The following is a 16,483-nucleotide window of genomic DNA, read 5'->3' on the forward strand; positions in this document are numbered from 1 at the left end:
ACAGCCAAGGAAACTCTAAAATGCTTTCAGAGAAATAAAATCAAGCTGTAGAATGGCCCAGCCAATCACCTGACTTGAATCCAATAGAGAATACAAAATAAAGATCAGATTTGATAGACGAGACCCACAGAACCATCAAGATTTCTGTTGAAGTCTGTGAAAACTCACACTTCAGCAATTCATGTGACTTCATTCTTTAAGTCTTCAGTCTTTAAGCTGCCATCACCAATTAAAAATCCTTTTATATAAAGTATTAAATACGTTTAAGTAGTTCATCACTTTCTCCTTGTGTCATTCCATTGTTATTACACAACTCATTTTTCAGATTTTTTTGTTTTGTTTTATTTTTATGTTTGCATTGTTTGAGTTTTCACCAATATCCTGTTAAATTGCATGTCAACAGCTCCTTTAGAAATATTATTACCAAGAAAAAGCATGATGTGTTCAATAATTATTTTATCAATATGCTATATATCTGGACATTAAAGAAGTCTAAGAGTATTCATGTAGACTGCTGAGCCATTCAGCATCAGAATAACAAAAAAGCAAAAGGCATATGTGCTAGCACTCACATCACAGGCAACGGAAATCAGAATCGCTTTGGCTTTTAATTGAATTGAACCACTGCGAACACAATGCTGTGCAAAACGAGCATCATACACATCACACTTATCATCTGGCCAGCCGTTTAGAGCACATCAATTACCCTTTTCCCAGTTACAGATTTGAGAATTTTCAGCAAAGTGAAATTCAGACTCTGTAAAGCAAAGTAAAGAATAGAGATGTACATTCATGTATAATGGTCAAGTTCTCCAGAGCATTTGAAGAATAAATTGGGGCTGCACCATATTGGAAAAACATTGCAATATTTTGTTTTATGAAATACATATACAGGTGAAGACAGAATTATTAGCCCTCTTAAAATTTTTTCCTTCTCTTTAAATATATCCTAAATGATGTTTAACAGAGCAAGGACATTTTAACAGTATGTCTGATAATATTTTTTTCTTCTGGAGAAAGTCTTATTTGTTTTAGTTCGGCTAGAATAAAGCAGTTTTTAATTTTTTAAACACCATTTTAAGGACAAAGTTATTAGCCCCTTTAAGCTATATTTTTTCTCGATAATCTTCAGAACAAACCATCGTTAGACAATAACTTGCCTAATTACCCTAACCTGTCTAGTTAACCTAATTAACCTAGTTAAGCCTTTAAATGTCACTTTAAGCTGTATAGAAGTGTCTTGAAAAATATCTAGTAAAATATTATTTACTGTCATCATGACAAAGACTAAAAATAATCAGTTATTAGAAATGAGTTATTAAAACTATTATGTTTAGAAACGTGTTAAATAAATCTTCTCTCGGTTGAACAGAAATTGAGGAAAAAATAAACAAGCGGAATAATAATTCCAGGGGGGCTAATAATTCTGACTTTAACTGTATATTGCAACTTACAAATGATTTCTGAAGATGACTAATTTTACATTGATTGGGATGATTTTGCACAAGAGTGCATCTGCATAAAATATACAAAATTAAATAAATTAAATCATAGATGAAAACTCTTTCATAGATCAATATGATTATTAATTGAGTCTAACAGTGGTGAGGTACAGAAATTCAATTATTAAATTTAAAATAAAACTTCATTGTATAAACAATTTACCACAATTAATCTTTATTTGGATGATTTTATTATTTGGATTTAAGTTAAACTGTGCAATGGATCCACAAATCATGTGTTCTCAACGGTGGTTCCTGGTTAATTATAATCCCAACTTGACACTGCAGATCCTGCGATTTGATTATTGGAGATTTGCACATTGCAAGGACATATTTGTGCAGCCTTAGTATACATTATTATAATGGTCCAATAAAATCAACAAAAACAGCAGTATTTTGTCATTAAATTGGATCATACGTGTCATCATAACAATTATATCACCATCATGCGGTTTTGAATATATGTTGTGTGTAATCCATCTGGTGACTTAGCTATGAACATCCGTTTTTTTAAACATGCTGACATAAATATATAGTTATTTTCTTACACGCATATCTAGCTGTAGTGACAGCTAGCTAGCTGAAGCATTAATTGTACAAGACACGTACATACTTATTACAGACAGCATTAAACCCTCACAATTCAACATTTCCCCTGATTATCCCTCTGGTTTATTTGGCTCATACTATTCTCTTTCCCATGACACCTGTTAACTGCGTTTACTAGTTCGAATTAGTTCTGTAACACCACCCCTTTTCAGCTAAGCGCTTGTTGACTTCTGTCTGCTGGTTTGTATTTATAAATGAACGGTCAACTGGTAAAAATATTACAATATGAAAACATAATATGACAAACATTAATAAAATTAAAAATATGACATCCATTTAAAATACTATGTTGCACATAAAAGTTTTTATTAACTGTACGATTGCTAATTCCACCCGACCAGCTGACTACTTTTCAACAGCTAAGCCATAAGGGGGTCGCACACCGGATGCGTCACTTGGCGACACAGCGCCATGCATTTAAGAAATCTAAACATAGATTTCTATCAGGTTACGCACACCGGTGCAGCAAGTAAGTGGCTGTCCGCGGTGGCCAGCTACGACTCAGCACATTGTTCATATTTCTGCCGCACCACAGCGCCATCTGAATGGTTTAATGTTAAATAACATTCGAATGTGCTGGTCTATCGTGCGATACTTCCAGCTGTCATATGTGTGCCATATTGTGTTGCTGAGCGGCGTATCCGGTGTGCGACCCCCTTATCGTGGCTCTCCGAGGCACCCAGCTACAATTCAGAACACTGTTCATATTTCTACCGCGCCAGAGAGTGCAATATGAAGAGTTTCATTTTAAATAACATTCAAATGTGCGCGTCTGGTGTGCGATACTTTCAACTGTCATGTGCGAGCCGTGTTGTGTCGCTGAGCGACGCATCTGGTGTGTGCCCCCCTATACAAATATAAAAAGCGACAAAATTCTTAATTTAGCTTTGCACTCGCTGTCTTTAGCAACATTAAAAGAGGTTGCACACTGGATGCACCGCCTGATGCGCCGTGCCATGCAGCGCCATGTATTTTAGAATTCTAAACGTAGATTTCTATCAGTACGCACAACGGCGCTGCAAGTCAGCAGCTGTCCGTGGCGTCCAGTTACAACTCAGGACACTTCACATTTCTGACGTGCCACAGAGTAAATAGTTTCATATTGAATAACATTCAAATGTGCGTGTCTGGTGTGCGATACTTCCAACTGTCACATGCGCGTCGTGCCGCATCTGGTGTGCGACCGCCTTTAGAATAGGTGACCAGAGCACCGCAATCTTTTCTCATTTAGTAGAGTGCAACCCAATGGCTTTTCGCACATGTTCTATGCTCTAAATTTAATGTAATTTGCAGCACCTTAGAGGGCCTATTAATGGCTAGTTCTTTGATGTCGGCTTAGACATTCACAAGAATTACACTGTGATCAATAATAAGCTTTTAATCTTTTACTTTAAACTGGCATGTGAGCTTTTTCCCAGATAGAGAAGCTATTTAAATTTGATGTGGTCTCTGTTGAACTATTGTTAAACTACTCTACAAAGACAAAACGTTGACGATAAGTAAGCTACACCACTGACATTTATTTTTTGATTGAATTAAAGAATTTCCTGACTTTCCTGACATAAACTGACTAGGTTGTGAGCCAGTTTGGAGGACATGAAAGTGTAAAAGTTATAATCAAAGTAAAACCCAGTAACTTTACTTTTGGAAATTAGGATAAAATATAAAGAGGTAACAGCCTATGTAAGACTTGGGGTGCTTTCACATCTGTGAATCAATTCAGTTGTTCCGAAACAGGGATTAAAATTGTTAGATTGTTGCTCTTTGTTCTTCGTGTGGTTCGCTTTCACACGACAAAGTTTCTAAATGGACCAGAAGAGCTAAAACAAGTCATGTGTGAGTAAACTCTCCTTACATTGGTCAGAGTTTCATGGTTTATTTTGCAGAGTTCCGCTCAGCTGTCGGCTGGTTTGGTGGTGTTTGACGAAGTGCGCACAACGTGTCTGAAGAGCGAGGAGGGATGCGGTAGGGAGGGGTGAGAAAGGTGTGCGACGTATTTGAGGACCAGGAGGGAGACGCGTGATTTCCAGGAGATTATCACTTGTTTTAGTCACCCGCAAATGCAGACTTCCAGAACTTCCATAATGGGAGATTTGGTATGTCTGGAATCTCTTTATATAGCTGTATGCCTATTACATATCCATAAAACTCTGTAATATAGCCGGGCTCGGATCATATCGCTTTCTCACTACAATCGATCTGCTCCAGAGTTCGTTTTAATCAAGCCAAGACCACCTCATTCAGGTGATTTTGGACCGATTGTTTTGGCGCTGATCCGAACTGCGCTAACTGAGCAAACAAGACAAAAAAAGTCTAGGTGTGAAAGCCCCCTAAAATTGGACAATGACTTCAATTTTATTTCTTATTTCAACTTTATTAAACATGGACCTTTTATTAAAAGAACATCTTTTTTCTGCTACACTCTTACATTGGAAATGTAAATGTAACCTATTTATTTTAATTGTAGGGAAACAGGGTGCCTAATAAAATTATTTTGGTCACACATTAATGTCATCCATTTATTTAAATATGTCTCTATCTCAATATATAGAGAAAAGAAAAAGAATAATGGCTGTCTTTTTTATAGTTTTAAATATATCTAAAAAGTTAAAACTCACACACTGATATTCAACACTGACCAATAACACCATTTGTCCCATGCACACAGAGTAGGAATAAACAAGCTTTAGATGACCAAACGACACCTTTTTTTCCTCAAAGTTTCTAGTAAAACTGTAGAAAAATATAAAAGCACAAATCAATGCGGCTACCACAAAACTAACAAAAAATGCACTCAAAAAGCCACTAAAACTATTTGCAGCTACTAACACATAGATTTAAAGCAAGAGGCAAAGATTTGTTTGCCATGAAAGCCTACCTCCAATGGTTAGAGCACTTAGACGCTTCTTGACATGTGTAAGGTCTAGAGAGGCAGTAGTATGGGGAGAGAAAGAAAATTCACTAGAAGTTAGTGAATCCCAGAGTCTGTGCCATGAATCATCAAACATTAAGTTACTGGACTAAGATGCTAAATTATTGAAATTTGGACAGTTAACTCACAGATGTGATCCTGTGATCCTTAAAAACACAACTTTTCTTTACTTAAATCACACCAGGCATCAAACCAAGCAGTTCCTTAATGCTAAAGCAGTACAATCACAACTTCAAGGCCCATGATACATAACAGCCGCCAAGACTTTAAAGGTTGAAGCTTAAATTATGCCTTATACACTGCAAAGCAGAACCAAGGCTGGCCACTGAGATGCTAAACACTGAAGCGCTGTTTGCCCTGCAGAAACCCAAGTGCTGTTCTACAAATCCAACTGTTGGAGCTTTTAAAAAACGGTGAGCATAAGACACATGCTCTGCACGCTGTTACATTGTGGGTGTTTTAACAATGTGACACTTCTATTGAAAACAACAGAAAACAGTTCTGCAGTGGAAAAATGATTTGGTAGACACAATACCAATTGATATTATCCAAAAATAAATAAATAAATAAATGTTGAGAGTGCATTTTGAAATGGTAGTAGAAACTGGTAGATCTACTCCTGTACCAGCTTATGCATGGAATATAGAGGGAGGATTGAATAGACCACAGAGAATAACCAAATATTCATGGTCACCGTCCTGTCACACATACACTTCACACATCTGGATGAGGTTATATGCTATATGAATCTCGATGGACAGCCAATGATAATATATATTGTGTATGAAGAAGCTACTGAGGAAATATGGGATATATTTACCCTATTATGATGCAATGTAAATGATTTCAATGATTTTTTTTTTCTGTCAGGCTAACCTGACTTGTTCAGAGTGCATGTTGGACTATGGCAGGGCTCTTTTGTCACTGGTTCTGTTCATTATTTTTAAGAAAATAATTTCTAGCCTGGTAGAGCTTTAGTTCAAAGACCACAGAATTTCATCTCTCCTGTTTGCAGATGATGTTGTGTTGGCTTCATCAGACTTGGACTTTCAGCATGCACTGGGATGGTTTGCTGCAAAGTGTGTTGCGGCGGGATGAAAATCAGCACTTCCAAGTCTTAAGTCCAAGGCCATGGCGCTGAACCAGAAAACAAGCAGCTTGGCAACTCTAGGTTGGATGAGAGCCCTTTTTCTTGGGATTTTGTTCATTAGTGAGAAAAAGAGATGTAACGCGAGACTGACATGCAGATTGGTTCAGCAGCAGCAGCAATGCGGTCATTGTATCAGTACGTTGTGATAAAGGAGGAGTCAAAAGGCAAACTGAAAGAACAAGATCTTGGATGCGAGCGGCCTGAAATGAGCTTGCTTTGAAGGGTGGCATTGAGCACCCTAAGTCCCCGTTTACATTAATAAGCTTTAGTTTTAAAATGCATAAGTTTTGTTACTATTACGCCATCCATCCACACTATGTCGGAGTTTTCGAGCACCAAAAATGAAGCTTATTGAAAATACTGAAGAGGCCATCTTCATTTTAAAAAACTGCTGCTTCGTCTCAGTGTGGATGGCGGAAAACGAAGTCATCTAAAAATGGAGGCGATCAATTTGACAATCTGATTGGGGCTCAATATTAAGTAACCTACACACAGTTCGGTCTTGCATCCTTTCCTTGCAAGTTCAGAACTCGCAAGTTTGATATGGAAAACAAATTCCAGAGGACATGTCGGGTATCATTTTTACTAAATAGTGAGATTAGATCCAGCGGTAGATCCTTGATAAACAGTCCGGCGTGCACAGCTTTCATCGATGCATTGTGCGTTTTCAACGGGTTACTGCCTTGCGCGTAGCCGTGCATTTATACTTCTGCGCGCTGTTTGCGTTCCTCTGCAATTACACCTTTGAAACACTAGCTGGCAGTAGGTGTTTATGTTTCTGTGTCGAGTTTCTTCGCTGATGTTTTGTGTTATTGTGAACGCTACCTAAATATACAAGTGGCTCAAAGTCACTCATTCAGAGGCTGCATGCCAAGAGGGTGCAACAACTTTAATCATAAGGTAAACACAAAACAACAGTTTTCATCTAGAGCTCCTTTGCTGCATCAGCCGACCAATCACAGAGCTAGCGCTACTCTACACGTGTAAGTACATTTTTTGAGAGGTGCGTGTCAGCGTCATCGAAGGCCACGGCGAGGGCTATGCACCCACAAGTAAGCTGCACCGGAGCATAAGTGTGCACTTGACGCAGAAATATAAATTAGCCTTAAGCTTGAATCCATGTGTCTACTAAAGTACTTTTAAGAAATATGGGGACCATGCATAAAAACAAATTTAAAAATTATAATTAAACAACAATCTAAATATGAAACTAACACAATCAGAAGGTCTCAGAAAATCTATCTTAATGATTGATTGATTTATTCAGTCATTAATTTAACTGATTAATTCAAATGACTGCTTTATTAAGAAATAAAGCATCAATCATTGAATCTGTGGCTCATTCGATTTGTTCAAAACCACAGATTCATTCAGGGATGTTTCCCGATTGCCAACTATGGTCTCAAGTACCACTAAACTGTTAATGACTTGTGTTCAAAGTTGCTTTTGCGAGCACATCCCAATAACAAAACATTGCTGTGTGTTGCTCAGAGACCCACAACAGTTTTCTAGGAGATTTTAGATTTTTTTTCTTTCAGAACACAAGTTTATATTTAATGTACAAGCCTCAGCTGTGAGCTGCCATTACCACACTTAGTGAACGTAGCATTATTCGAGGTGATAGATCTCCCAAACACGGTTCTTCCCAAATTCAATACTGCATTGTAATTAGTTTTAACAGTATTATCAATTAAATGCATTCTCAAGTACAGATATTTCTATGACTTTCACAAAAAGCCCTAAAACAAGCCTGTCATTTACATTTTTTCCGTGTTTTTTAAGACCATATAAACCCTGAAGTTAGAAACAAGAATGCTTACTTTACAACTACAACTGTATTCAGTGCTTTGTTTTCTTAATTGAAACGCATCATTTGCGCTCCCTATCCTCTAGTTCTGGACCATGGTGGATACATGTACAAATGTAACATGACATGGTATCTGCAACTCAGTCAAGCCTAAACTACGCAGAAAGAATCTTTTAGCAAAGCTTAAGCAAAGAAGAAAATAGTAAGTAGTATGCATGTGAATGCAGGGTCAAATCATATGAACATCAAGCCAAGTCTCTAGAAAGACAGGTCAAGTTGAACAGAGCAAAATCTTTCAGGACAGCTCAAGCATCAAACTGTAAGGAAAGGACTTGAATAGCCAATACTGGATTGATGGACAGGCTTTGCCTTTTAGTGAAAACTAAGTACAATGCTGGTGCCCTTTAATCACAGCACATCCAGAATCACAGTAGTCAGTCTAAAAAAATCTGTACTTGCTTTCCAGGAAAGTTGGAATGTCTCAAACTGAATACGATTTTTTTTTACTTCAATTATGAAGGTGGTGTTGCCATTCAAACCACAAACTGTCATGGAAAGCAGTTACGACTACCTATGTAAAGACTGGCAGACATTCACAATTCCTCACCGAGTTTATCCGATGATGTAATAATGTCGGTGGGAACGCATGAATCCAGATCAGCATCCATGATCCCAAGAGGGTCCAGCTGAGCCACATGGTGACCACGTATCTACAGGAGACAAGAGGTCCCGCCACAAAAAGGGAGCCAAACGCAAAACCACCCACAGGAAAAAGATGTAGAAGGGGCAGAAAGAAGGTTGAGATGTTGTGGAAGTTTGATCGTAGATGAAGTGTCGGGTGTAGAGGAGGGGTTGAAAAACGGGGTAAGAGGAAGTGAGAGAAAGAGGGACAGATAAAGGGAAGGGGGAAAGCAACAATCACACAAAACAGGCTCATTAATGGCGGTCTGTTGAGCTGTGGGGGAAAGAAAACATTTCTCACCAACATGCTGGAACCCAGTAGCTACTGGGGCCTCGTCAAAATTTACACAACTGATGCCAAGTGGGTCAAGGTTTGCATTGTGATGCCCCATTACCTGAAAACAAGGCAACAGCAGTCACAAGACATGAGGAGTTCACCAAGCAGATCCTAGGATCTTATAATTGTTAAATGATGCAACCAAAATGAGGTATTGCACAATTTAGTATCTTAAACCAAATGGGTCTATAAGCTAGAGGTTGACCAATATATTGGTTCCGTGGCCTTTGTATAACAGCACCCTAAAGAGGTGAAATACAACCTGACAGACTCTAAATCAGTTGAACTTTTGCTTTTGTCCATATGCAGGGTTACGGTGTATTGCAATTAGCCAGTCTTTATCCCGGCTCAGCATGGGTTGGGTGCAGTAGAACTGGTAGGTTACACAAGGGGGCTTATCCAGGATGGGAGTGATGTTTAAGGGAGGTGAGTGTAACAGAGGCCAGCTAGCGAAGTGCTGTGCTTGGAAACCTCACTCCTCTGAACCCAAAAGGGTGCTCTAGTAACAGATGCTAGAGGCCATGGTTTTAAGCCTCCCAGTCAGAGAAACCGACTCCCATACAAAGAAGAATCACTGATTTGATCCCAGCTCAAACCAAGTTGGGTGCAATAGGACTGGTGGGTTTAAAGTGGGGGCTCGTCCGGTATAGGAGTGATGTTTAGGGGGTGAGTGTAGAGGCCAGCTAGCAAAGTGCAATGCAATTTAAACCTCACTACCCTGACTTCTAAAGGTGCTCTAGCAACACGCTAGAGGCCATGGTCTTTAGCCTCCTTGTTAGAGCAACCAACTTCCAAGCAAAGAATCGGCGGTTTGATCCCAGCTCAGCGTAGGTTGGGTGCAGTAGCACTGGTTTATTATACGTGGGGGCTCGTCCGGTATAGGAGTGATGTTTAGGGGGTGAGTGTAGAGGCCAGCTAGCAAAGTGCAATGCAATTTAAACCTCACTCCTCTGACTTCTAAAGGTGCTCTAGCAACAGACGCTAGAGGCCATGGTCTTTAGCCTCCTTGTTAGAACAACCAACTCTCAAGCAAAGAATCGCTGGTTTGATCCCATCTCAACATAGGTTAGGTGCAGTAGAAACATGAAGGATTACACGTGGGGGCTCGTCCGGGATGAGAGTGATGTTTAGGGGGTGAGTGTAACAGAGGCCAGTAAGCAAAGTGCTATGCAATTTAAACCTCACTTCTCCGACTTCTAAAGTTGCTCTAGCAACAGACACTAGAGGCCATGGTTTTTAGCCTCCTTGTTAGAGCAACCAACTCCCAAACAAAGAAATCTCTGGTTTGATTCCAGCTCAGCGTGGGTTGGGTGGAGTAGGACTGCTGGGTTACATTAATTTTATAATCAAGTTTTAATTTTAACTTGAATGGGTTTTGTTTGTACTGATTTTAGAAATGAGGTAATTAATATATCATCTGCCAGACATTCCCACCTTTAATTAATTTTATAGGCAAAATCCAATACTGGCCAACCTCTGCTGTCTGCTTAGTGAATGTTCTTCTCCTGTGACCTCAAAAATGTATCCTCTAAAAATGATCTTTTTTTTTTTTTTTTTAAATAAAGATTTACTCAAATACAGATCTCTTACCTTGGTACAGTTTTAAGTTGCAATCTGGTTAAAGGCAGCACTGAGATATCAACTTCAAGATGATCATTTAAAAGAAAATGCAGAGGACTGTTAAATATCTTTGCGTGTACCTGATAGGCCCTGATAAGGGACTGAACTGCCAGATGGTCTTCCACCAGCTTCTCTACATTCGGCTGCGCCCCCACGAGTGACTGGGCCTGAGCAAGTCCAGCCAGGCTCACACCCAATGGAGGAGGACTCTGGTAAGCTGTACCTGGAGGGGCACCAGCGTTTGCATTCCTGAAGAAAATGTCCCAAGACTGAAAAACAGAAAGGGAGCAAGGACTTAGACTTCCCCTCACAACAAGGAAACATTAATAATAATAATAATAATAATAATAATAATTTATTACACATTGTGATTTTTTTATTCTCTGATACATATTGCGATATAAATACAATTTCACTAGATGAGTTAAATAAATGCTGGTAAAGAATCTATAAATAATTATTAATAATTCTGAAAAAAATGTGTGCAAAAACAAACAATAATTCTGTAGGAAGTGCATAAAATAGGATAAACAATTTACAATTATAAAAATCCAATAAAGAAGAATATGCTAATTAAATAAACAGTGTTTATTGTTATGCAGTCATTGAATAATTAAATGTAAAATGACACTGCAAAGTCTTTGTTTTATAAAAAAAAAATAATAAAATGAATTACTATTAATTTTTTAAAAGTTATAGATGGTACATTTTCTTTGTTTCTGCTTGAATGCATTTAAAAATCTCACAGTCACAGGCCTAAAAAAAAAATTATAATCCAGCCTCAACATCCCATACACTCGCGATGTGACTATTGCGAATGATCACACTGCGATATCAATGCTGAAACGATACACTGTGCGACCCTAATACGAAAGCAAATATGCAAGTCATTGTTTCCAGGTTTCTTTAAATGATCTTCTTTTGTGTTTACAGAAGAAAGAAGTTCAAACAGGTTTGGAACAAATAAAGTCAACTTAGTTTATGACAGAAGTTTTATTGATTCCCCCTACCAATGTACGCGCCATAACAGCAGAAGCAGAACCTGTTCTATATTATGTGTGTCCACAGACTGAGTTGTGTATGCACAAGATGAGATGTATCTTATATTTCCATTGTTTGACGGATGTGTGTCACCATTACATGCTCGCTGTTTGTCTTAAGTGAATAAAAAAAACTGTCTAATTATATTTAAAAATAATTATTACTGCTGTCTTTCCATACACACAAGTGTGTATTTCACAAACCATAAATTTTATGTTTTGCTAGTACTTATGTGTATTTCAATATAAGTGTAAAACAAAAGTTATTTGTTTGAAAACATGGATCAATTATCATTTATGACAATCACCCACGCGGCAACATCCTGCTCTACCTCGTGAAGCTAATACAGCAGTAACTGAAACTGCAATTCATCGACTGGCCTTTGGGGGCTGGCTCCAGAAGTTCACTGACTGCCATAATAAACTGGCTGTTTTTACCTGGTATAAAATGGTTTTTTTGGTGCATATAACTAATACTTGGGATGCCACTGTTCTCAATATAATATTGAACCGTTCGGTTTTCAAAGATTAGGATTTCATGTGTTTCCCAGTTCGTACATGGGCTACCAGGAGCTGTGAGATTTCAGTGTTATTTTTTTTATACAATACACAAGGAACTAGTGTACTTTTCTTGACTTTTAAGTAAAACAAAATTGGTTTTTGTTCTTTTCTTCTTAACCTCTTACTGTTCCTATTGCCTATATAAAAAAAAAAAACACAAAAAAAAAAAACACATGTCAAGCCATGAGAACCAAACCGAACCAAACCAAAAACCATGTTAAAAAACCGTGGTATGTATTGAACCATGGGCTAAATGTATTGTTGCATCACTAGCTAATACTGTACCTTTCATGACAACTGTGAACTAATATGTTTCAATTAGAATAAGTCTGCATAAATAAGGGGTGTGGCCACTTGAATGACAGCTAGGTCTCGCTGGTCGCTGTCATGTCAACTTAGCTAATTAGCCGCTGAACTCGACATCAACATTTTTTGTTTTGTTTTATGTGGCTTTACACAATCAATTGTCTTTTGGAATTATTTTCTACAATTATCAGATGATATGGCATCCTGTGTGCACTTAATTGTGCTCACAAACCATTTAAGTGGCCTCCATTTCCCAGGGGAGTGAAATTCTTATTCTTGAAAATTCTTGAACAGTCATCTGAAACGTTGTAATACTGTATTATGCCTGGATTTCACCTTGCGTTTACTACTACAGACATATATTATATACAGACACATAATATATTTGAAGTATTCAGAATTAAAATAATTTTTTCCTTTAGAAAAACATCATAAGAACAATGCTTAGTGGCTCAAAGTATTACAACAGTGTTTTTAAAAGACTAAATTTATTGATATAGTACACAATCAAGCAAATGTGGTAATGAAGTTAGCAGGGTAATGAAGTGTTAAGCATTTCTACCAAAGAAAACCCCATTTAGGCAAAATGCAAGAAGGCATCTGTAGCTCCGCCCACGTCCTTCTGCTTTGCCCATTTTTGGTTACTTGTGGTGGGTGTGATGACACGCAAACAAAATGTTGGACAGTTGGACACGCCCACTTGTAGCTTCATTTGTGCTCTTCAGAAACCTATAGGGGACGTTACAGATACTACGTTCATATTTTTTAGTCCATGCAATCTCCACATGCCTCTTTCTAAACCTGCAGCACAAGACATTGCAGGAAACACATTTGAATTTTAGCAGTAGATGACGTGCGCACTGAATGTTCTAATCACACCGCCTAGGGTCATCATCACACTGGTGTGATTGTACGTGAGAAAGGATTAAAGTATTAAACATCTGACATGTCAACATCCGTAAAAAGATTATTTTCATTTGTCGGGGACATTATCAGTCAAGATTGGGCTTGTCCTGTAAAAGCAGACATGCTAATTTTAAACTGCTATGTAAGATTTAAAGATCTTAAGTGTTCAGCAGTGAGCCTTGCATACTTACTGACTAGTTCCTACATTAAAAAAAACTATTTGAACTTTTTAGAGTAAAATCTTTTACTGTGTTTTGTTCCTTTGTGGAAAACGCAAACAACAAAAAAATTGTATTCAGTCCATATTTAACCTCTTTTTAAATCACATAATCTGACCAGACGCTAATATATAAATGAATGAATTATAAAGTCGAAGTCAAAATCATTAGCCATTTTGTGAATTTTATTTTCTTTTTCAAATATTTCCTAAATGATGTTTAACAGAGCATAGACTTTTTCATAGTATTTCATATATGTTTTTCTTCTAGAGAAAACCTTATTTCAGCTAGTATTAAGCATTTTTTAATTTTTAAGGTCAATATTAATAAGCAATAATATTAAGCAACATTTTTTTCTCGATTGTCTAGAGAACTACAAACTATCATCATACAATGACTTATTAGTATAAAGCAGAAATGCTCAAACTAAGGCTTGCAGGCCAAAGTAGGCCCATGATAACCTTCGATTTGGCCCACCATCCAATTTGAGGAGAGGGAGAATAATTTCACATTTAAATGTAACCTTTTATTTGTTTGTTTTATTGTTAAGCTACAAAAAAGCCCACTAAAATTAAACATTTTAATTTAAATGGTGTCAATTAATCAGATTTAGGTTTAAATGTACATACTGTCAGCCAACAAGTAGAGGACTTAAGTGAGCAAATCAAAGCAAAGGCAGATTCTGCTTGACTAGTGTGTTCAACATTGAACTCTACTGTCTTATAAATGTGATTATGCTTTTAATCAGATCACAAGAATTATAAATTAAACATTTATACGGCATTGGTTAATACTATTCAAAGTATGCTTTTTATTTTTTTATATTATGAAATAAATTACCCATGGCAGCTTCAGTTTAAAATAGTTTAGTATATTTATCTTTGGCCCAGCGCTATCAATGATATTTGGTTTCTGGCTCTTTCATACAAAAAAAGTCTAGGCATCCCTGGTATAAAGTAAAATGGTTTATTGTGTTTTTCCTTTGTGCAATACACAAACAACAACAAGTTAATCGTTAACTGAAACAGTATCGTTCAGAAAGCTGATATCCAAATAAAGGTATCGGTATCTATTTTGGACATTGTTGAACTCTGTCCATCTTAGAGCTGCAAGACATTACTACAATAACTGATTAATCTATTGACTATTTGAATGATAAATCTATTAATCATTGTCTACTAATTGAACGAACTATTGAATGATTACACTGTTGCAAGTTCTACCTTGTAATTATTGCACACAAAGGCATTTTTAGCTTTAAGTTTTGTGAAACTTTCTCTTACTCAATACTAGTTTAAAATAATTTGCACTCATAACTCGGCACGGATTCATTCAAGAGGTTGGATTACACTCTAGTGTTAAACTGGGGTAGCGTTGATATCTTGATATTGCAGGCACTTGCATTAGGTCATGTGATCGAATGAATACTTGACAACAAGAATGTTCGTTGACAAATAGTTGACAAACCGTTTCAGCCCTAGCCCAGTCCAACCTGATTGTGAACAATTCATTCTTTTGAACAGTTTTTTTTTTTTCTTGTGAGCTGGTAGAATTACTTACACAAAATGTATCTGGGAGAATTTTTGAACAGTAGCACTATGCGTAGCAGAGAATTTCACGTTGCCTGTGCCATTATTTATTGAATAACAAGGCCCAGTCCTGCAAACACAAGTCTGCCTTCTAGTACCGCTCAGATCTTGAGTAACTTTAGTGTTTGATTAAGGTTGTTTAACTAACGTGTGTTTGATTAAGGTTGGAGCAAAATTCAGCAGGACTAAACTTGCATGCCTGTGTTGTTTGTAGATTACACACATCATCATAATTGCTAATTTTGAGTGCTTGACAGATCTAATCCATTTTTAATCGTTTATTAGTACAAAACAGCTCATTATGCTGCCTGATTAGTGTTACTTTTGCTTTTTTTTTATGTATTAGCTTATGACTGCATGGTTTTGAATTGCAATTCAAACTATTATGCGCGTTTACTGCACTTGTATCCCCTTTAGCAGCTAAAAATGTAAAGTCTCACACATTCACAAGAAATCTTTCATGTTAAAAAGTAACGAGAGTAACTAAATGATTTCTATAGAGCAATAACAATTATTTAAATGACTTTTAAAATTAAGTTCAGACATAATGTAATTACTTGAGTAACTGCGGTTTCAGTTAGGTGAAAATTAGGGATGCCACTGTTCTCAATATAATATTGAACCATACAGTACGACATCTACGGTTCAATACCCGCTTGAGAATTCCGGTTTTCTCGGTTTTGCGTTTAAATAATTTATGTGCGTTTTATATCTCCCCGATTTGACTGTGTGTGCCTCCAGCTGAGATGAGGAAACTCCTCCCCACGAGTAAATATCCAATCACTATGCTCTAAAGTTAGGGGGCGCTTGACCATCATTCCACACTTTAACATGTCGAGCGGCGGTGAAGTGAGGCTGAGGCAACAGTACGAGGAAGCGCCAGCGAAGTGAGGCAACAGTACGAGAAAGCGCCGGCGTCTTTCAATTCTGCGATGTGAGGACATTTCGGTTTTACTGGTAAGTATTATGCCAATAAATTGCCAATTGTCATTTTATAAAAGCACTCTATCCACGTTACAGACTACAGTCTCGCATTTTTTCAGCACCGAGATAATTAAGCTGGTTTATTTATGTTTACTTAAGTACAAAAATGTTTATTTGAAATGGCCAATTCATTTTTATTACCTTCACATTTATGTTTATTTTCAAAGTGTAGGATTTTATGTTCAGTGTTATTTTTTTATACAATATACTAGGAACTAGTGTACTTTTCTTGGCTTTTAAG

General features: G+C 37.2%; 1 protein-coding gene and 1 long non-coding RNA gene across 12 annotated transcripts in view; one reads left to right on the forward strand and one right to left on the reverse strand.

Moving 5' to 3' along the window:
• The window catches only part of ogdha (oxoglutarate dehydrogenase a), a 64,113-nt gene that overhangs the window by 33,243 nt on the left and 14,387 nt on the right, over positions 1-16,483 (reverse strand). For 3 of the 11 annotated variants that reach the window (XR_012383764.1, NM_200779.3, XM_005172469.6), the window contains 2 exon segments: positions 10,719-10,907; positions 8,608-8,710 (listed from right to left, as the gene is read on the reverse strand). Coding sequence is in view for 9 of the 11 variants with exons in the window: in NM_200779.3 (NP_957073.2) it covers positions 8,608-8,710; positions 10,719-10,907 (292 nt within the window). In the remaining 2 variants the exon portion in view is untranslated. 11 annotated transcript variants of the gene reach the window in all.
• Positions 5,907-10,582, forward strand: LOC141375923 (uncharacterized). Its single transcript, XR_012384744.1, has 2 exons — positions 5,907-9,849; positions 10,084-10,582. It is a non-coding gene; the product is annotated as an uncharacterized lncRNA (long non-coding RNA).

This window comes from Danio rerio, chromosome 8 (assembly GCF_049306965.1).
Source record: "Danio rerio strain Tuebingen ecotype United States chromosome 8, GRCz12tu, whole genome shotgun sequence".
Lineage (NCBI taxonomy): Eukaryota > Metazoa > Chordata > Actinopteri > Cypriniformes > Danionidae > Danio > Danio rerio.